This window comes from Sciurus vulgaris, assembly GCF_902686455.1.
Source record: "Sciurus vulgaris genome assembly, chromosome: 8".
In the NCBI taxonomy this organism is placed as follows: Eukaryota; Metazoa; Chordata; class Mammalia; order Rodentia; family Sciuridae; genus Sciurus; species Sciurus vulgaris.
In genome coordinates, this window is record NC_136468.1 from 144336857 (window position 1) to 144359182 (window position 22326).

General features: G+C 40.4%; 1 protein-coding gene across 11 annotated transcripts in view; it reads left to right on the plus strand.

Moving 5' to 3' along the window:
- Positions 1-22326, plus strand: part of HECTD4 (HECT domain E3 ubiquitin protein ligase 4) — a 175664-nt gene that overhangs the window by 65254 nt on the left and 88084 nt on the right. For all 11 annotated transcript variants that reach the window (XR_013765454.1, XR_013765455.1, XM_079149465.1 and 8 more), the window contains exons 8-13: positions 7534-7726; positions 14502-14660; positions 17158-17271; positions 17837-17977; positions 21272-21504; positions 21868-22013. Coding sequence is in view for 9 of the 11 variants with exons in the window: in XM_079149465.1 (XP_079005591.1) it covers positions 7534-7726; positions 14502-14660; positions 17158-17271; positions 17837-17977; positions 21272-21504; positions 21868-22013 (986 nt within the window). In the remaining 2 variants the exon portion in view is untranslated. The remainder of the gene's footprint in view (positions 1-7533; positions 7727-14501; positions 14661-17157; positions 17272-17836; positions 17978-21271; positions 21505-21867; positions 22014-22326) is intronic.

Sequence of the window (22326 nt, forward strand, 5' to 3'; positions counted from 1 at the left end):
ACCTACTTCCAGTCTCTCTTGCACCCTCTCCAGTCAGTCTTGTGTCCTCATCACACAACCAGTCAGCTCTTACCAAGTTCCAGTGACTTCCACTTTGCTAACTGCAGTGGTCTTTTAGTGCATTTGGCATGGTTGATCTCCCCTTCCCAATCCTGTTTTCACCTGGTTTATGGCCACCACAGCACTTCTAACTCATTGATTGTTTCTTCCTTTTTTTTTTTTTTTTAATATATGTATTTTTTAGTTATAGATAGACATAATACCTTTACTTTATTTATGTATTTTTATGTGGTGCTGAGGATTAAACCCAATGCTTCACATGTGCTAGGCAAGCACTCTGCCACTGAGCCACAACCCCAGCCCTGATTCTTCCTTCTTAGACTTGTCTGCCCCACTTGTTTTTTAGTTTTGCCACTCTTTTTTTAAACAAGATGAACCGTTTTATCATGAGACTATGCAAAAGTAAAACTAATACACATGCATTAAAAGATAATTACAACCATAAAATATTTCAGGTTATTACAAATTGATATACGATTTAAAAAAATTTTTTCCCCCATCCTTACCACCCCATCCCTCTCCTCACTCCCCTCTGCATAATCCAAAGTTCCTTCATTCTTCCTTACCCACCCCCACACTATGGATCAGCATTCACTTATCAGAGAAAACATTCAGCCTTTGGTTTTTTGGGATTGGCTTATTTCACTTAGCATGAAGCTCTCTAGTTCCATCCATTTATGCAAATGCCATAATTTCGTTCCTCTTTAAGGCTGAGTAATATTCCATTGTGTATAGGTACCACACTTTCTTTATCCATTCATCTGCTGAAGGGCATCTAGGTTGGTTCCATAGTTTCTCTATTGTGAATTGAGCTGCTGTAAACACTGATGTGGCTGTGTCACTGTAGTATGCTTGTTTTGAGTCCTTTGGGTATAAACCGAGGAGTGGGATAGCTAGGTCAAATGGTGGTTCCATTCCAAGCTTTCTGAGGAATCTCCACACTGCTTTCTATAGTGGTTGCACCAATCTGCAGTCCCACCAGCAACGTATGAATGTACCTTTTTCCCCACATCCTCATCCACACTTATTATTGCTTGTGTTCTTGATAATTGCCATCCTGATTGGAGTGAGATGAAATCTTGAAGTAGTTTTGATTTGCATTTCTCTAATTGCAAGAGATGATGAACATTTTTTCATGTTTATTGATCAAATGTATTTCTTCTGTGAAGTGTCTGTTCAGTTTAGCCCATTTATTGATTGGGTTATTTGATTTTTTTGATGTTAAGTTTTTTGAGTTCTTTATATATCCTGAAAGTTAGTGCTCTATCTGAGGTATGTGTGGTAAAGATTTTCTCCCATTCTGTAGGCTCTCTCTTCACATTGTTTCCTTTGCTGAGAAAGTTTTCAGTTTGATGCCATCCCATTTATTGAGTCTTAATTTTACTTCTTGTGCTTTAGGATTCTTGTTAAGGAGTCAGGTCCTAAATTGACATGATGAAGATTTGGGCCTACTTTTTCTTGTATTAGGCACAGGATCTCTGTTCTAGTGCATAAGTCTTTGATCCACTTTGAGTTGATTTTTGTGCAGGGTGAGAGGTAGAGATTTAAGTTCATTTTGTTACATATGGATTTCCCATTTTCCCAGCACCATTTGTTGAGTAGGCTATCTTTTCTCCAATGTATGTTTTTGGCACCTTTGTCTAGTATGAGAGAACTGTATTTATGTGGGTTTGTCTCTGTGTCTTCTATTTTATACCATTAGGCTACATGTCTGTTTTGTTGCCAATACCATGCTGGTTTTGTTACTATTGCTCTGTAGTATAGTTTAAGGTCTGGGTCTCTTATTTTTCCAAATGACTTTCATGATTGCTTTTTCTAGTTCCATGAGGAATGACATTAGGATTTTAATAGGAATTGCATTGAATCTGTATAACACTTTTGGTAGTATGGCCATTTTGATAAGAACAAGGGAGACCTTTCCATCTTTTAAGGTCTTTAATTTCTTTCTTTAGTGTTCTGTAGTTTTCATTGTAGAGGTCTTTTACCTCTGTTGTTAGATTGATTCCCAAGTATTTTATTTTTTTTGAGTCTGCCCCACTTCTTAACAATCATGTGCACCAGGACTTGTTTCCAGGACCCCTTCCGTCTGCTGTCTCTGATCTTCTTCCTCAGTTGATTTCATCCTGTTTTGTGTCTACAAGCACGTCCACATGCTGAGGATGCTCAAATTTGTTTCTTAGCCAAAACGTGTCCCTGATAAACTACATGCACATTGATGTGGGTGTTTTTATGTGCATAAAATAGACTTTCAGCTGGAGGTCTGATAGTCACCTGAGGCTAAATATGCCATCAGTAAAACTCCTGCTTTTGTCCCAGACGTGCTCCTCCTCCTTTCCCATTTCAGTTAACAGCAGATGTGCCCTTCCAGTGCTGGCCATAGTCATTTGGCATTACTCTTGATTTGTCCAAAAAATATTGTGGGAGATTAGAGAAGGGAGAGTAAAATTCATTGTGGCAAGGTTTTAATGGAGGTAGAGGACTTGATCTAATGAAGAGGTGAGCCGAGGAGCAGGTATAGAGAAGTAAACTGTCCATTGAGGCGAAAATCTGGAGGTTGGTGGCCCATATTAGAAATTTGGTCAGCCAGTCTGTATTCTTAGGTTGGGGCCTGTACAGTGTGTAGCTTATTAATTTTATTTGGTTTTGCAGAGGATGACCTCTTCCCCACAGTGACATAGTAGCCCAATCGTCGTCTTCTCTCTTGGAACCCTGTAACTGCAGTTCGTTGCCAGAGGTGACGACAGCAGAACAGATGGCGCTGCTTTGAGCTGGTTCAGTGAAGCTGTGACCATCTTTCTTGGTTCCTCACTGGCTATTCAAATTCCCTCCACACATCCTTCCCCAATTTTTTCCCCTTGACATCTTTAGTTTGTGGAGGGCTTGTGATCCTAGCCCACTGTGTACAAATAAAAGTTTCCATGTAACCTTACTCGCATGAGTCCTGGGGTGTCCTTCAGTAGGCACATCCGAACCTGTTCATTCATACCGCTTCAACATTATGGAGGCCTTCTGCATGCCGGATAGTATCCTAGGAGCTAGGGACATAGGGTCATAAGACACCGAGATCCTTGTCCTCCTGAAGCTTCTGTTCTAGTGGAGGAGATAGAAACCCATTTTCAAGCAGTGGTAAGTATTATGAGGAAGATGGAGTAGAGTGAGGTAACAGAAAATTGACTTTTGGGGGGGTCCTATTTTAGGTAATGAGCAGGGAGCCTCTCTGAGGAGGTAGTATCTGAGCTGAGACCTGAGGCACGTAAGAGAAGGCAGAAGGGCATCACACACAGAAGGAACGGCCGTGCAGCCCCCCTGAGGTGGGGGTGTGTTCGGCCTGGTGAGGAGGAACAGCAGAAAGGGCTCTGTGACTCTGCAGAGTGAGGAGAGAGTCCAGCTGTACGATACGGTGGGAGAAGCAGCTAGGCCCTGTGTCTGGGGGGCCCTGAAAGGTGTTTGGATTTTATTCCAAGGAGAGGAGAAGGTCTGAGCAGACAGGCAATAGATCTTGTTTTAAAGGTTTATTGTAGATGTTGGGTCAAGAGTAGACTAAAGTGACCATAGAAGAGACCAGAAAGATGAACCAAATGTGTATAATGTGTAGGTCTTATATGGTTCTAATTGTGGACTCAAAATCAGGTGATGTCAAGAATTACTGTTAATTTTGTTAGGTGTGATTACATTATACTTATTTAAGAAAATATATGTATTTTATAGGACTGCACATTGAACATGTAAGGGTGAAGTAACATGTTTGGGATACATGAAGAAAATATGGTAAAATACCAATAACTCATATGCAGATGATATAAATGGATATTTTTTATTTTTGTATTGTGAAAAATTTCATAATGAAACATTTTTTAAAAGAACACAGAATAAAGAGGAGGCAAGAATGGCATCAGTAGGAGGCTATTGCAGAAGTTCAGGTGGAGAGCACGTTGTTAGTGAAGTCATGGTGGAGGGGCAGAAAGGGATGAGATTCAGGAGGTATTCTTTTTAAAAATTGGTGACACATCCTTCTATTGATCCCAATAATAACATGTGGTATCCAAATCTATTTGTGGTTTCTTTAAGTGCTGGAACTTAAAACATTTACTGCCTGTCCCTAAACAGAATAATGGGCCTTTTCGTTAACTTTTTTTTTTTTTTTTTTTTTTAATGATACTGGGGTTTGAACCCAGAGTGCTCTCCACTGACTCACATCTCCAGCCCTTTTTATTTTTGAGACAGGATTTCACTAAGTTGCTGAGAGTGTTCGTGAACTTGGGATCCTTCTACCCCAATCTCCCAAGTAGCTGAGCTTATAGATGCGAGCCACTGCCAACTTATTTTCTTATTTGTAGTGTATGTCTCTGTCTCTGTCTCTCTCTCCCCCTCTTCCCCCCCTCCCCATCTATCTAGATTTTCAAGAGAGACTGTATATTAGCTTTGTAATCAGGAAAAAAAAAAAAAAGACCATTAAAACATTTCCAGACGCCTGAACAAGATGTGATAGTGAGTGGGGTGGGAAAGGGTAGCTACTTTAATTTGGGTCACAGGTGAGGACTTTCCAAGGAAGAACACTTGAGCTCAGACCTGAACAACGAGAAGCAGCCACTCCTCCTGATATACAGGGTGACCAACTATCCCAGTTTCCTTGGGACTGAGGGATTTCATGGAGCAGGGAAACTTCAGTGCTAAACTAGGATGGTCCCAGCAAACTGCAATGGTGTGTCGTGAACAGCAAGTAACAGGGCTGGAACCAGGAGGCAGAGGACAGGGTGCCTGAACAGGTAGTGGGAGAGGTTGAGTTGAGGCAGCTGAGGCTGAGGAGTCAGCAGACACTCGCCCCGTGGGCCAGCTGATACGCCGCTTGGATCTGAAGTGCTGGGAAGCCACTGCAGCGTGCAAACAGGGCAGGCGTGGATTTATTTACTTTTTAGAATGACCGACTGGTGTGCGGAGAGTCAGCTAGTCAGCCGGAGGTTAGCCAGGTGGAAGCAGGAGACCCATTGCCGGGCTGGTCCGGTCACCCAGCTTGAGATGAGAGGCCTGGGCCAGCATGGTTGCCAGGAGGGCAGCCTCCCCTCAGTCCCAGTGCTGTGCTGCTCCTCACCCCACTCAGCTCCTTCCCTCCTTCCTAAAGCGGTGCTTGTTAGCCCCTGAGGAGCTGCTCTGCCAAAGTAGAGGTTCCCAGCAGCAAACCCCAGTCTCCTAGCTTCTCACAGGTGCTTTGTCAGTTTTTCTTTTCAGAATTTTCAAAGCACTCAAACACAATAATGCAGTTGTTTATTTTTTTTTAAGTTGTGCATTGATTTTCCCACAGGGCCAGATGGGTAATGTTTTTGGATGCCAAGCTTAAAGTGATTGATTTTTGTCATTGGATGTCTTTGCAGGGTTATATTTAGAGTTGTGGAACATAATTAGAGCTAAGACTGCTAAAGGTTAACCTAGCAGGAGGGAGGGGTAAAGCATTGCAGCAGGAAGCAGGTATATTAAATTTTCCGTGACAGGAGGCTATTCAAATAGGAATGTTAATGAGGAGGGTTGGGGGCAATTTAAAAAGTGGGTCTGTAGATAAAATGTGGGTTTTGCCACCGGGGAGCAGTTGGTTTGAGAGAGGGCCTCGATTTGATTACTGAGCAGGGCATCAGTGGTTTTTCAAGGCTTCCTAAGCACTGGGCATGTTATGGTGACAGCCAGGCAGGCTCTCTGCCCACAGGCAGCAGGATGCAGTCAGGCTTGTGAGCAAGAGAAGAGCTATCAAGGAATGAGTTAAAGAGCACAGTGATCCGGAGAGCCATAAGAGCTCTGCAGAAACAACACGGGACGTTGATGTGGGTGGGGATGGGGGAAGTTCTCTACAAGACTGGATTAAAGGAAGGTCTTTTTGAGTAGGAGACATTCTACCCGAGTCCTGAATGATAGGCAGAGCCAGCCACTGGAACGTCTGGGACTGGAGCTAGGGCTAAACTGGCCCAGCACCACTTCAGCCAGCCGAGATGTGAAGGCAGCAGGGAAGCGAGAGAGGAGGGAGGGCAGGCCCTGGGTGGCTAAGTGCTCATGCGTGAAGAAACAAACCTGGATTGTGTTTCGCCACCAACACTAGGGATGGAGAATCCCAAGAGGTGCGGCCACCACGCTCAGTTGGCAAGGAAGTCCCGGAGCAGGTGGATGGCTCTGGATTTAAGTTCCTGGTGGGCTGTCAGAGTGTCTGCTCATGGCGGATGCTGAGCAGAGGGGCAGGAAGTGGGCAGCGTTTTGCCACTCTCCAAGTCCTTGTGACCCCTTGGTCACTGGACGTACAACTGCGGGGGCTCTCCCTGGCTGTGCCTCTGGATTCCCTGCTCTCTCATCTTCTCTGCTGTCAACTTTCCCACACACCCGGCTTCGCTTTCTGTTGGCCTCTGAGGACTTCCATTCCCTCGTGTGTCCTTGTCCCACATTGCAGGCCAGTCTTGCCTACCTTGAGGGGTGGGGCTAGTTTCTTAGGACTCCTCAGATGTGGGAGCCTCGGTCTAGAGGGGACAGTGGGTATGTTTGAGATACCTGACAAGGAGTGGAAATGGCTTTTAAGGGAACACTAAGTTCTGTGTAAAATCTCAGAGACCTGTGGATATTTAAAATGAAAGACAGAAAGAGAAGGAAGAAGTCCATAGAGAAGGGGACACAGATAAGGAAGAGGAGGAGGGGAGTGCAGGACTCGAGGTAGAAGCGAAAGGTCAGCCTCAGCCTGCGAAGGAAGTAGAGGGAAGAACGAGTGATCCGCGTTTAAAGATTCTTAAGTGGGAAGAGAAATGAGAGGGAGAAGTTACCAGAAGCAGTCGGGGTCTTTTTATCAAGAAGGAAAGCCAGGGAACAAGACAAAGTGAAAGCCAGTGGTCTGCTGGAAGTCAAGTTCCAGATTGGTGGAGGAAGGAACTTTGGCATCATTACTCCAGAGAGTTTCCTGGGGATAATCAAGTGAGGAGTAAAAGAACTGCTGGGCCCAGTGACGGGAAAGCAGTGTGTCCTCAGCAGTCTGCCTCCCTCCCAGGTCGCTCTGCAGCTGAGCAGCTGGAGCTGCTGCAAATCGATGCGGAATTTGACTGTTGGCCACTAGCTGTATTTCAAGGAGGCAGCAGCCTCGCAGCTATCCTTAGCAGTAAATCAGAGGCTGATTTGTTCCCTCTCTTCTCACTTGTACCTAGCAGAGGCTCATGATTAGTGAGTGCTGCCTACAGAATTGAGTAGAAGGAATTTTAATCAACAACTTGCCTTAGAATTTAAACTTGGCTCATTACATTTTGAATGTAGCCTATGATGAAAAATGAGAGTGTTCAAACTTAGCACGTTCTTCTTTTTCTTGGCAGAAATTCCTACAGTTTTGAGGGATAAGTGTACTCAGATGCAGACTTTGCATTGTTTTTAAGCAACAAAGTCACAACAATATGAAGTAGTAATTTGTTAACTAAATGGAAACAGGTATTATTTCATAATCTTGTTTTCTTTAACTATCAGGTTGAAAATGGTGTATTTGTAGCCAGCCCACTTCAGGAACGCACAATTCTAATGCGAAAAGAGGGCGAGTCTGCCAAAAGCATTAATGAGATGCTTCTGAGTCGACTTTCTCGGTATAGAGCTTCCCCGTCAGCAACCCTCGCAGCCCTGACTGGCTCCACCATCTCCAACACGCTGAAAGAGGATCAAGCAGGTGGGTTGCTTTGCCATTCCAGTCCTGTGTCCTGGGATACTTCCAGTCAGCTAATTTTTATTGAGCACTTACTCTGTGCCATCCAAAGTGCCTTACTTTGCAGAGTTCACCTCACATGATCTTCTACTCATTGTCCAGTTTCATCCAAGGTTAACACCTGTTGTGGGTTATGGACATGAAGTCTTATGAATCTGTAATAACTCAAAACAGTTCTAGCTTTATCTGTGAATATCTTATCAACATTACTGTGAGGATACATTGATGGATTTCATGTTTAGGGCATGCTTCATGAATGTGAAAAACTAATGTTTTAGCATTATCTTCACTAAATTTAACCTTGAACAGGCAAGAGATACATTTTCTACAATAGAGATAGTTACTTAGAATTTATTATTTAGTTTTTATCATTTAGTATTTTAAGATAGATGATATATTTACAAAGTTTGAAAATCAAAACAGTGTGGTAACCTAACTCCTATTACCATATTAATAAGAGTGTGTTTATTGGGGCTGCAGATGTGGCTCAGTGGTGAAGCGCTTGCCTGGCACATGTGAGGCTCTGGGTTCGATCCTCAGCACTGCATATAAATCAATCAGTCAGTCAATCAATAAATCAAATAAAAGATTCATTGACAACTAAAAAAATATTAAAAAAAAAAAAAAGGGCTGGGGCTGGGGCTCAGTGGTAGAGTGCTCACCTAGCATGTGTGAGGCACTGGGTTCAATTCTCAGTACCACATAAAAAAACAAATACATAAAATAAAGGTATTGTGTTCATCTACAACTAAAAAAATTTTAAAAAGCAAATGTTTATTAAAAACATCTTGGTGAAAATGTTAAACCCACATGATGCACAGAAGTCTTATTCCCACTGAGGTAGTCTGTTCTGTATTCTTCCCCCACCCTGCCCCTCTAGTTAACTATATTTATCAAATTTTATTTGCCTTTCCAGAGTTTCTTAATGCAAATACAGTTAAAGGCAAATATATATTCTTCTTTTTCCATCTTTTAAAAAATAAAAGGTAGCAGAGCATACACATTGTCTATTCCTTGAAGGTAGGCGTTCCTAATTAGGATAAGCCTTTAATGGGTTCATCAACATGCTTCCTCAGTTTTAAATAACATTTTGTGTATGTCCATCATAACTTTCATCTGATTTTCAAACACCCTAAAAAAGTTAAGAACCGTTATTCTAGAAAAGTTTACAGCTTGTATACCAGCTGCCTTGGTTTATAACAAACCATGAAGTTACAGTAAAAGATAAGATTAGATAAAGATGCCATATATAGAAAAATGTATCTAAATTACTATGAATTTAAAGCAGTTTTATGCTTTTCTCCTTCTACTGTTTGAAATGCTAGGAAGTAAAAACAATTCATGGTTCATTCATTAAAGACTATTAAATAAATACTGATTTGTTCTTACTAGAATTTAAGGCTATTTTATTGCTTAATGCCTTGATTATATTAAATATAAGTGAGAAAGTATTGATAGTTGTTATAACTTGAATAGGTGGATAATTTGAATTCAGGAAATACTTTTATAGGACAGATGTTTTTACCTATGTAAATATCTTCATGATAGCTGAAGTCTTATTTTCCTCCAGGTTGTTTATTGGTGAATTGTAGCTGTACATGATGGTGAGATGTGCACATGGACACAGTACCACCATATGAGTTGGCCAGCACCCACCCTGGCACTTGTCCCCTCCTTCCCCTCTGCCCACCTCCTCATCCCCTTCCTCCATGCTGTGGATCTCCCTTTGCTTTTCATGTCGTCACCCCCTACCTTTCTTTTCATTCTTCCTCTCTAACTTCCACATATGAGAGAAAACATACAAACCTTGACCTTCTGAGTTTGGCTTATTTCACTTAACATAAAATTCCCAAGTTCCATTCATTTTCTTGCAAATGCCAGAATTTTATTTTTCTTTATGACTGAATAAAACTCTGTTGTGTGTATGTACCACATTTTCTTTAGCCATTCATTTATTTTTGGACACCTAGGCTGGTTCCATAGTTTGGTTCTTGTGAATCGCGCTGCTATATAAACATGGGTATGCACGTATCACTGTAGTATGATGACTTTAATTCTTTTGGATAAACAGGATAAATACTGAGGGGCAGTATAGCTGGGTCATATGGTGGTTTCATGTCTAGTCTTTTGAGGAACCCCCATATTGATTTCCCATAGTGGTTGTACTAATTTATAATCCCACCAATAGTTTTAAAGTGTTCCTTTCCTCTACATTCTCTGTGGTATTTATTATCATTTGTATTTTTTAATTGGTTCTTTTTAGTTATACATGATAGTAGAATCCATTCTGATAAAATTATACAAGCATGGAATATATCATTTTCAAATTAGGACCCCATTCTTTTTTTTTTTTTTTTTTCCTTTTTTTTTTGCGGTGCTGGGGATCAAACCCAGGGCCTTGTAAGCACTCTACCAACTGAGCTGTCTCCCCAACCCAGGACCCCATTCTTGTGGGTGTACATGATGGTGGGGTTCACTTAGGTATTTTCATGTATGTACATAGGAAAATTATGTTAAATTCATTCTACCATCTTTCCTATTTCCATCCCCCCTCCCTTCCAATCCTTCCCATTTGTCTAATTTATTGAACTCCCACCTCCGCCTTTCTTGTGGTTTATTTTCCATATATCAGTGAAAACATTCGACCTTTGATTGAGATTGACTTATTTCACTTAGCATGATAGTCTCCAGATCCATCCATTATATATTGTTTGTATTCTTGATAACTGCCATTCTGACTGATGTGAGATGAAATCTCACTGTAGTTTAGATTTGCATTTCCCTAATTGATAGTGGTGTTGAACATTTTTTCCTATATTTCTTGGCCATTTGTATTTCTTCTTTTGAGAAGTGTCTGTTCAATTCATTTGCCCTTTTGGTAATTGAGTTCTTTGATTTTTTTTTTTTTTTTTTTTTTTGGTGTTAAGTTTTTTGAGTTTCTTATATATTCTGGATGTTAATCCTCTGTCAGAAGAATAGTTAGCAAAGATTTTCTTCCATTCTGGAAAAGCTTTTTATTTTTTTGGTACTGGGGATTGAACTCAGGGGCACTCAACCACTGAGCCACATCCCCAGCCATATTTTGTATTTTAGTTAGAGTCAGGGTCTCACTGAGTTGCTCTGTGCTTCACTGTTGCTGAGGCTGGCTTTGAACTTGCAAGCCTCCTGCATCAGCCTCCCAAGCCACTGGGATTTTAGGTGTGTGCCACCACACCTGGTAGGCTTTTTAATTTGATGCCACCCCATTTATTAACTTTTGGCATTATTTTCTGAGCTTTAGGGTTCAATTAAGAAAGTTATTGAATAGACTGAATTCTTTTTTTTAATTTTTATTTTTACAGAGTGCATTTTGATTCATTATATTTTTGTTGTATATAGACACAATACCTTTATTTAATTTATTTATTTTTATGTGGTGCTGAGGATTGAACCCAGTGCCTCACACGTGCTAGGCAGGTGCTCTACCACTGAGCCACAACCCCATGGGCTAAATTCTAGATCTCAGTGTCTGTTGGAAGAAAATTGAATCCTGCTTAAACAGTGAACACACTAAGAAATCTGTTGGATAAGAAAATATGTACAATATTAAGAAAAAAGACCTCAGAAGGCAAAAGTATATTTAGAATTCTGTGAAAATGGGTATCTGTATTCAAAACATGTGATCTCAAATTATACTCTTATTTACTCTTTGTATTCATTTAACCTAATGTTGCTACATTAAAAATTCACCAGTTATAGCATAGACTAAATGGACTTTTGAAAATTAATTGAACATTTGGAGGATCTAGAAATTTTATTCTGTGACACATTAATACCTATTACCAGATTAATAAGAGTATATCCATTAAGAACTCTTAGTGAAAAACAAAAAGAACAAAGAACAAAAACGAAAAGAACAAGAGTAAGCCACAAAGTTGCTAAATTTCCAGTCATTGCTGTTTTGGGGTCTCTTACTTATGAAAATTTATGCTAGGAATTTATGTCCTGAATTAAGAATATATTTGTTGTGGGTTACAGTTTGTAAAAAAAATAAAAAATAAAAAATGGGGCTTTTTAGAAGCACAAGTATTCAAAACAAATGTCAGATAGATTAGGTTTCACTTTACTCTTTTTCTAATCTAAACCACCTGAAAAATAACTTGATACCCGTCCAGGCTATTAGTTCTATTTTATAGCCTGACCATCGCCCAAATCAAGTGCTCTGCTTGATTTTCTGTTGACATCCTCAGTCTTCACTAGTCTAGCATATAGACAATCCTTAAATTCACTCTAGGGCTGGGGTGCAGCTCCGTGGTAGAGTGCTTGCCTAACATGTATGAGACCCTGGGTTCCAGCACCACAAGAAAAACAAAACAAAAAACACGTTTGGAAACTTAATATAGTGTAGGGAAAGGGGAAATACTAGAGAATGATACTGGCCAGATTATATTTTTATATCGTGTGTATATGAATATATAACAATGCTCTACTCACCATTATGTGTAATTATAATGCCAGTAAAAAATATAGGAAAAAAATTCACATCACATTTCAGCTGTGCCAATAAGGGAAATTGTAGTATGTTTCATACCTCATGATTAGAAACAATAATTATTTTCTTAATGATTGTTTCTGTCACTGACCATGCAAAAAGAAAAAAATATGTATAATATATTACCATAAATTATGCAGACATTAAATTATTTTGTGATAGATGTGACAGCTTTTATTAGGTTAAAACTTCTGGTTGATTACATATTTGTAGTTTTTTTTTTAATATTTTTTAGTTGTCAATGGACATTTATTTATTTATTTATATGCCGTACTGAGAATTGAACCCAGTGCCTCACACATGCTAGGCAAGTGCTCTACCACTGAGCCACAACCCCAGCCCTGAAGTTATTTGTAATGAATATAATATCACAAATACATCAAGAATTTGTTTTATATAAAATGGAAAAAAATCTCCTGTTTCCTCAGGAGAACACAAACAGGATTCTTTTCTTATTCTGAGATTTAATCCATGTGAGGATTCATTCTTTTGAAAGGATTTTTAGAATCATGATGGGGTATCGAACATTGGGAACACCTTCAAGAAATGGTCATACCAGCTCTTAAATGGATGCCTAGACATCAGGACTCTTCCAACATGGAGCAAGACAGTTCATCAAACAAGCCTGTGCCTATGAATTGTAGGCATGTTTGCACCAGATTCACCAAAGGGCTGCTGACAATTCTTACCAACACCTTTAACCAAAAGCTGTACTCGGGTTATATTACCAAACAAAAGCGTGCTTTGGAAGTCAACACTGAAGAGACAAGAATCCAGATTTGGTTTCAGAATCACAGAGCTAGGCACTGATTCCAGATAACACCAGAACTTTAAGGAGGTTTTGGAATCAAGCCACGGACCTGGGTGAGATCACCTTCAGGAATCGATTCAAAGTGAAGAGATCAGACAGTGTTGGACCACCTACACCCCCCTCGGCTGCACACCCTCATCAAGGCCTTCATGGACAACCCCTACTCTGGGTTTCATTCCAGAGAATGGCTTGCTAAGGAAATCAGCCTTCCTGGGCCCAGAGTCCAAAGCTGGTTTCAAATAGATTCTGTGTCCAAAGAAAAAGAGACTCGTCCCAACAAGTTCAGGGACAAGATCTCTATACACAGATCAAGGTATAGAAGGCAATAAAGTGGTACTAACTTGAGCCCTCGTGATCCAGTTGCTTCCCTAAAGCCACATCACTGCTGCACTGGGAACTCAGCCTTCAACACATGAACATTCGGGGAATAATGGTAACATTATTGATGGTAACCAGTTTCCTTCACAAACTGAAAAGTACTTTGACATTACTGGAAACAGGGCAGAGTTAGTTCTTGTTCTACCTGACAGACACATTGCCAGTATGCTTCATCCTCTGCCCTTTCTCACCTCTTGTTAACCATCTGTGTGGAGCAAGGCTGGCTCCCCAAAAGCAAAGCAGGAAGCCTGCATTAGGAAAAACCTACATGGAAAAGACATCAGTGTCATATTCAGGTCAGAAGCAGAACTTAACTTTGAACTCAGTTTGGCCAAGATGTCCTTGCCTCCTGCATCTGTGGCCCACTTAGTTCAGCATTCATCCTGGAGATGCACTTGGAAATTACTATAGGGGAAGAGCTGAATCATTCTGGCTTTTTCAACAGAAAAGCCTAGTGACACCTGTTTGGCCAGCAACTTAAGCTAGAACATGGTGAACACAGAGACAAATCCAGCGTATTTGGTATCATGAACCTGGGCCCTAAGGCTCTTCAGTCTTCCTGGGAGTGTCTCCTCCCGATGAAACTTTAAACCAAGCCTTCTGGATATGGTAAAAGATGATAAACACAACTTCAGGAGGTAGAGACAGGCCCCAGAGAACCTGCACAGTCCTTCTGATCCAGCCTCAATTTGACTGATTCAGGCAAAAATCATCAACTAATGTTCATCCAGTTTTGATTTAAGATTATTAGCAAGATATGTACAGCATCTGGAAAGATTCCCTTACTCATTGTTTTTGTTTTTAGTTGGTAAATAAAAATTGAATATAAAAAAGAAAAAGGAATGGTCATACCATATAATAGGAGACTTGGAGTCAGACTCTGAAACAAGAACATATTTTTTCTTTAACAAGTCTGGGTGTATCTTTCTTTGGGTTTGTGGCTCCTTTAGTATACCCTAATCTGTTCTGATAATCAAATTAATCTGTGTATATTCACTCAGCATTTTCATATTCTCCAGCAAATACTAGCTGTGGGCTACCTCTGAAAATGCTACGGAAGACACCCATCTATACCTGTGGCACGTACCTGGTGATGCTGGTCCCACCTCCAGGGGGATCAGGCAGCTCAGCCACCCGCTCTCTTTTTGGTGGAACAAGTGGCTTGTCATCTTTAAAAAGTAAGTGAATTTCATTTGTGGTACTTTCCCTGATTTATCTCAGACTCTGAAATTTAAGACTTTCTTATTTAAACTTACTCTGTTAAGCACTTTTTTGCAATAGCTCTGTGTTAACACAAAATAATAATTATCACTATAGTTATAGGTTAGGAATTTTAAATATCTAATATTTAAACATTATAAATATGTATTTATTTACTTTTTTATTTTTGGTGCTGGGGATTGAGCCGTGTGCATGCAGAGTGCGTGATGCACTGGTCTGCTGATGTTAGACATCTTTTCATGTGCTTATTGGCCATTTGTATATCTTCTTTTTAAAAAAATTTTAAATTTATTTTTGGTACCAGGGATTGAATCCAGGGGCACTTAACCACTGAGTCCCAGGCCCAGCCCTTTTTAAAAATATTTTGAGACAGGGTCTCACTAAGTTTCTGAGCCTGGCTCTGAACTCACGATCCTCCTGCCTCAGCCTCCCGAGCCACTGGGATCACAGGTGCACAGCACCATACCCAGTTCTGTATATCTTCTTTGGAGGAATTCAAATGCTTTGTCCATTTTTAATTTGGGATATTTATCTTTCTATTGACCATTAGTTTTATTAAACTTTTTAAGTCTCCTTGGCATGGTTTTTTCATTCTATTGAAATTGGCCTCAATTGATTAAAGCAGGTCTTCAGGGTGCCACTGTGTGTTGACACAGTGATTCTGTTTTAGCCCAAAAAAATCAGTAGATGCTTAAATACCCTCTGTGCCATGTTCCACTTTGGTTATTGTGGGAGCTGTTCAGTACAAGGAAGAACTGGTGTTTGCCTTTAGGAGCTCCTAGTCTAGTCAGGAGAAATCGTAGAGATGTGTGAAACAACTAGAAGACGGTAGATGGTGCTGTCTCACTGCTAAAAGCATGAGGAGCAGATGCACGTGCTGCAGAATCAAAGAAGGGATCATGGTGGAGTGGGAAAGGAAGGAGAGACTCCCTGAGGTCTTGAGTGTCAAGCATGGAAAACAGGTATTATTCATAGAAGTGTCAAGTGGAGGGAAAGCAAACATACACAATGAAAAAGAGAACTGGGGGAAGATCATTTTGTTGGTGTGCAGGGTGAATAGTAGAAAAGAGAGCATAGATTGTGGTATGCCTCAAGTCAGGTGGATGAGGCTCTGGGTCACTAAGATGATGGGAACAAGAAGAAACACTCAAGAGACATAGTGCTAGAATTTTATATTCTAAAGTAGGGAAGAAAACAGAATGTCACTACTAGTAGCTAACACACAGGTTTCATATTTTAAACTCATCTTCACAATCACAGTGTAAGGTAGGTACTTTTATTATCATCTCCATTTTATAGATGATGACACTGAGAGGCTCAGTAACTTTCCCAGGATCACCCAGAAATGGTAGAGCTGGTATTTGAACCTAGAAACCGAAGCTGTTGCTTTCCGACACTCTGCTACCCTGTGTTAAGGAAAAAGGCTTAAGTACTTGCCAGTGTCAGAACCTGATGTGGAAGGAGAGCAGTTGAGCTGTTTGTGTGTATACCAGCACTCATTGAGCAACAACTTAATGTGAAGTGTCTCGTAAATGTTGCTGCCTCGTGAGGTTAATAATCATAACTGCTTGTGCAGTTGCCCTTTTGATAATCCATGCTGAAAAAACTTTCATGAAGTAGTTGCTGTTTTAAAAACACTTTCAAAAACATATTTCAGGGTATATATACACATATATGTATTTTTTACTTTATTTTATTTTTTTGTGGTCTTAGGGTTTGAACCCAGGGCCTTCAGCCGGCTAGACAGGTGCTCTATCATAGAGCAACATCCTTACTAATTTTATTTTGAGACAGGTACAAAAGCTGGCCTCAAACTTGTGGTCCACTCCATCCTCCCCAGTGTTTGGGACTGCTACTGGGTATGCACCATGCCCAACTGAATATTGAATTTATGAAGATATTGTGGTGATAGTTTATTTTAATGGTCTTACTTGCATATTTTCTACTCATTGTTACAACTGGTAAACAACAACAACAAAAAGAGGTGTGATTTTTGTAAGTCTTTGTATTAGCTTTTCATTGCCATGATATAGACAACTTTAAGGAGGAAAGATTAATTTTGATTCACCATTTCAGGGGTTTTAGTCCATGGTCGACTGGCTCCATTGCTTTGGGCCTAAATTGAGGCAGAACATCATGGTGGAAGGGCATGGCAGAGGAAATGAACCCAGCTCAGTGCAGCTAGGAAGCAGAGAGAAAGGAACTAGGGACAAGATAACGGTCCCCAAGAATGTACCCCCCACTGACTTTCTTTCTCGAGCAGTGGCCCACCTGGGTACAGTTTCTACCACCTCCCAGTAGTTCATTCAGCCGTCAGTAGATGAATCCAGTGGTGAGCTTAGAGCCCCGTGATCTAATCACTCCCACAAGCCCCACCTCTGGAATCAAAACGTCTTTAGGGGGTGCTTCAGTAGTCTTCAGGCTCGTTAAACGGCTTCGTGTTTGTTTCCAAAGTCCTAGCCTCCAGCTTGGTGTATAATATTTCGGATGGTCAGTTCACAAGTCGTGCGGATCTCATAGATGCTGCTGGAAGCTCACTGGGGCGTGGTGCTCTTGTACCAGGATTGGGTAAGAAATAAATGCTCGTGTTCCCTTAGACAATTCAAAGGTTCAGTAATTTGTCTTGAAATATCTTGCCAATTCCTGTGGCATTCTAGTTCTCTGAAAACAATGTTAATACTACTCTTTAATTCGAGGAATCAATATAAGAACTTGCCATATGTAAAATTCTCCGCATAAGCTGCTATTGAAGATACCATCCATTAGGTTGTATGATGATGCCTCTCCAAGTTCATGCCATAAAAAAGTCCCTTTGAAGAATAAGATTGCTCGAGAATTACCTGTGTTTTTAATGTAAGCCACTTAAGCCCTTTTTGGAAGTAGGTTACACATAAATCAGTTGCTGAGAACTATATGCTTTGCAAGACTTATTCCTGCTCACATAGGAGTTAAGCAAAACTGAAAATTAAATCCTGGCCTCTTGCTGAGTCCCAGTCTAATGCTTTGCCAAGGAAATCTGTGAGAGGAGGGACATGGTTATCAGCATTATAATCCTTGCCCCTCTGTTTTTTAGCAGTCCTTGTGAGGAAAATGTGTAGGCAGATGGCAATTGAATAAATTCTATACTTCACAGGTGCCTGTTATGATACCGTGAACAACATGCTGTGGACGTGCTCAAATGATTACATTGATCAGTGGTGTAATCCCGGAAATCAAGCCTTCCATTATGTATGCCAGAGGCTGGGGGTCAGCCACATCATCTCTGAGCCTAAAGGTGAGGCACACTTTTGGTCCTGCAGTAACACGCCCCCGTACACACACTTGGAAATAGGAGACTGCAGTAGCACCTATGTTGGTAGGGACATAGAGCACCAACAAAGAACTGAGGAACCCCAAATCCTTTGTTATCTTGATCCTGAAAGCCTGGTTTATCCATAAGTAAGTATGTAAATGAATAGAGGTTTTCAAGTAGTCCATAGACTTTTTCAAAGAAAAATCATTATGTCCCTCTATTGTCAGAACTTTGGTGTAACCGTTTATTATTGTAGTTGGCTTGGGATTTTACGCTGTTATAATGTTTTGCATTGATAACCACTTATTCATACTAAACTTAGATTTACCAATGAAGGATCTCTTTCTTAAGATTCTTAATATTCACTTAAAATCTTGTGACTTTAAATAAAAGTCAGCTGGATTGGCGTGGAGGAGTGAATATCTCAGCAGTTTCATTCCCCATAAAGCAATGCTAAAACAGCCAAAATTATTAAAAACAGCCAGGCTCTGGAAATTGATCAAAGGTGTACCAAATTGAGAAGTAGCTATTTATCTACAGCTCTACAGGTCTGTGGTGGTCTTAGCTGGGACTGTTCCCATCCCCCACTCAAGTTTGATCAGCACAGCAGTCCTGGGGGAAGGGGACACTGTGAAAAGCAGCAGTTTTGCTTCTAGAGGGGCTGACTTGATTTGGAGTAGAGTGTGAAACAACCTCACGCCAGTAATAGTAGCAGCCTGGGTGGCACACAGAGAAGGCCAGTGGCTCAGCTTAAATGATGACCCTGGTTAGCACAAGCAGCAGATCAGAAGACTAGCTAGAAATTTAATAGTGAGGTCTGGGGACCTTGACAGGCTCCCTGCACATCTACATAGTAGAGGGCTGGGAGAGCCCTAGCTGTTCACACATCTCTGCTGAACATGAGCCGGCATAGATATACAAAGATGTGAGATGGGTGAAGTTTAAAAACTGCCTGAGGGCTGGGGAGATGGCTCAGTTGGTAGAGTGCTTGCCTTGCAAGCACAAGGCCCTGGGTTTGATCCCCAGCACCGCCAAAAAAAAAAAAAAAAAAAAAAAACTGCCTGAACTCTGGTGCCTTCTTGCAAAATGTGTAGCGCCATTCAGGGTGCAAGTGTTCTGGCTCAAGGCTCACGGTATTGACTGATTGCTGGTTGACAACCACTAAGGAATACAAGCGGGTGAACCCTGAGAAGCTAGACTTAACTTTAAGAATAAGGCTAGGGATGTAACTCAGTGGTAGAACACAGGATGAGTGTGCTTGAGGCCCAGGTTTCAATCCCTAGAACCAAAATAAACAAATAAAATAATAAAAATAAATGTAAAAAAGAAAGGAGGCTTTCAAAAAACAAATGGAGCAGAGAAATCAGTGAACACACACTGCAGGGCAACTCAGATATTGGACTTAGCAGCTGAAGACATTAAGCCGCCATAACATGTAAGCCTGAAGAACTAAAGGGAACCATGTCTAAAAAAAATTAAAGTGTGACGGCCATGACTCAACAAACAGAAAACATCACTAACTCATTTAGGACTGGAGATGTAGCTCAGTGGTAGAATACTTGCCTAGTAAACAAACAAAACAACACAAAAACCAATCAAAATCAAAACGAAAAAAGCAAATGGAAATTTTGGATTTGAAAGTATAATAACTAAAAAAGACATTCATTCGAGTGGCTCAGCTGCAGATTTGAGTTGGTGGGAAAAATAATCAGAAAACTTGGGTTTGTCCGATGTTTTCTTAATGATTAAACTGAGGTTGTGGATATTGGGGAAGAATGCAACAGAGCTGATATCCTGTTCACATTACAGTACATTCCAGAATACATGTCAGCTTGACTTATTACTAGTGACTTTTAAATCGATCACCTGGAGCTGGGGATATAGCTCAGTGGTACAGCTCATACCCATATGTGTGGAACTCTGGGTTCCATCCCTGGCACTGCAAAAAATAAAATTGATCCCTTGATTTAAATAATGTCTACCAGGTCCCTCCATTATACAGTTAGTGCTTTTCACTTTCCATATGCATTATTAGAAATAAGTTTTTAAGTCCAGACCACACTCAAGGGAAGGGAACTAAGGTCCACCTCCTAGAAAGAATACCATTAGAGAATTTGTGAACATTATGTTAAGCATTACCATAATTAATAAATATTTAAGGACTAGGGTTGTGGCTCAGTGGCAGAGTCCTGCCTGGTATGTGTGAAGCTCTGGGTTCTATCCTCAGCACCACTTAAAAATCTATACATAGATAAAATAAAGGTGTTGTGTCCATCTACAACTAAAAAAAAATTAAATTAATATTTAAGGGGGAGTAATATTGATATTTTAAGGCTATTCAACTGTCCATAGCTTCAATTTTTTTATTGAGTTCATTTTGGAATTTGTTTGTTTCTTTTTTAATATTTTTAGTTGCAAATGGACACAATACCTTCATTTTACTTCATTTTATATGGTGCTGAGGATCAAACCCAGTGCCTCACACGTGTGAGGCAAGTGTTCCACCGCTAAGCCACAGCCACAGCCCTGGAATTTGTTTCTTTCTAGAAATTTGTTTCATCTAAGTTTTCTTGTTTGTTGACATAAGTTGCTCCTAGTATTTCCTATACATATTTTACTATCTGTAGGAGCAGTAGCTATTTTTCTGCTTTCATTCTTGATTTTGGTATTTGTGTAAATTTACTAAAAATTATTGAATTGTGCATTTTGAGTAAGTTTTATGGTATTCAAACCATATCTTAAGAAAACTGTCCAAAACAAACCAAAGGAAAAAAAAAAAAAAAGAACAGAGAGTCACCTATTTATTAGTGACTTCCAAGTCACTCAACTACCCTCCAGACCATGCATTCACCTCCACTTGGTCATCTAGTAAGCTTTTCCATCTAAATTTGTCAAAACAAACTCCTTACTTCTTTCTTTCTCCAAATCTGTACCTACTGAGTCTTCCATATATCGGTATATGGATTCTCATTCTTTCATACGCTCAGACTGAAAATTTATTTTTTCATTTATTTATAACTATGTTGTAAGGTAATGTATGCAAAGCCTTGAACCCATTACCCAGCATATAGAAAGGGCTCAATGAGTGGTAACTGCTTATTTTCTGAAAGAACTGAAGTTCTTTCACTCCGTGGCAGAAGAACACTGTTCTCCAGCAGCAGTGGAAGAGATGGGAGTCAAGTAGTCTGTCCTGATGTGCATGCACCTTTCATAAGTAAGAGCTCTGCTCCTCAGGGAGGAGTATATCTTTCCTCACCCAGTCTCCTTCTCTTTTAGAAGAGGCTATAACCACAAATGAGGTTATAAACCAATTACTGCACCACGTTGGTGCAATGTGCATACACCAGCTCAATCTCCTGGCCACCAACCCCAATCTTCCCATCACAAGTGTCTTGGGCAAGCAGCATCCAATTGAAGCCCACCATCTGAGCAGTATTTGTGACATCATGGAGAAGGCTATGGTTAACGGAGATACCTGTATCATACGCTGCATTCTCGTTGTCTTTCAGGTAAATACACTGATGTGAAGTAAGGAATGTGGTAGAGAAAACACAGACCTCAGTTTCAGCTAGCTAATTTCCACCAGACTGAAAATTCTATAACATTCCTGTTTTGCATCTTACCACCTTTTAGTCCTGTAATTAGAACCATATTCATTTCACTGCAATTAACAGAATATTGCTATATCTCACTTGTTACAATTAATATATGTAAAATATTTACTGTAATTATACTTTTACACAAGAGATTGCTGTTAAAATATCTACCCAGTTATCTATTCATAAGGGTATCTAACATATGATTTCTTCATAAGAATAATTTTATCCCCAGTAGAATGAGCACTTTTAGATATACCCCTTATGTTTCTGTAGGTGGTGTTTAAATTTTTCTTCAGCCCACAAACGGAAAGGAACCGAGACATCATTCGACGGTCAGGACTGCTTCTTTGGCAGTTGTTGATGGCACCAAAAGATCAAATCTGCCCTGAAATTCAGAAGGAAGTCTGTCTTGCCATCAGGTAAACAGCAATTCCTTTTCCTAGTGCTCTCTGCAAAATTAACCTCCTGCAAGCCTTTGTTTTTCATTGCAAGATGTTAGTGTGGATGGCTCAGCCTGTCCTGCAGTCAGGGCCTGGTGCATTGGGAATGATTTAATAGAGAGGGGTTTTGCACCAGTCCTCCTGTGCCAAAGGCCCCACATTTCCTCGTCCCACCTTTTGAATCTTAAAAAGAAAACCAAAGTCCTTTAAGTGGATAGTTTGTTGCAAGCAGATGTTCTCATTGGAAGTGTTCCAGGTGGTTAGGAACGGCTTTGGCAACAGGCAGTCCTGG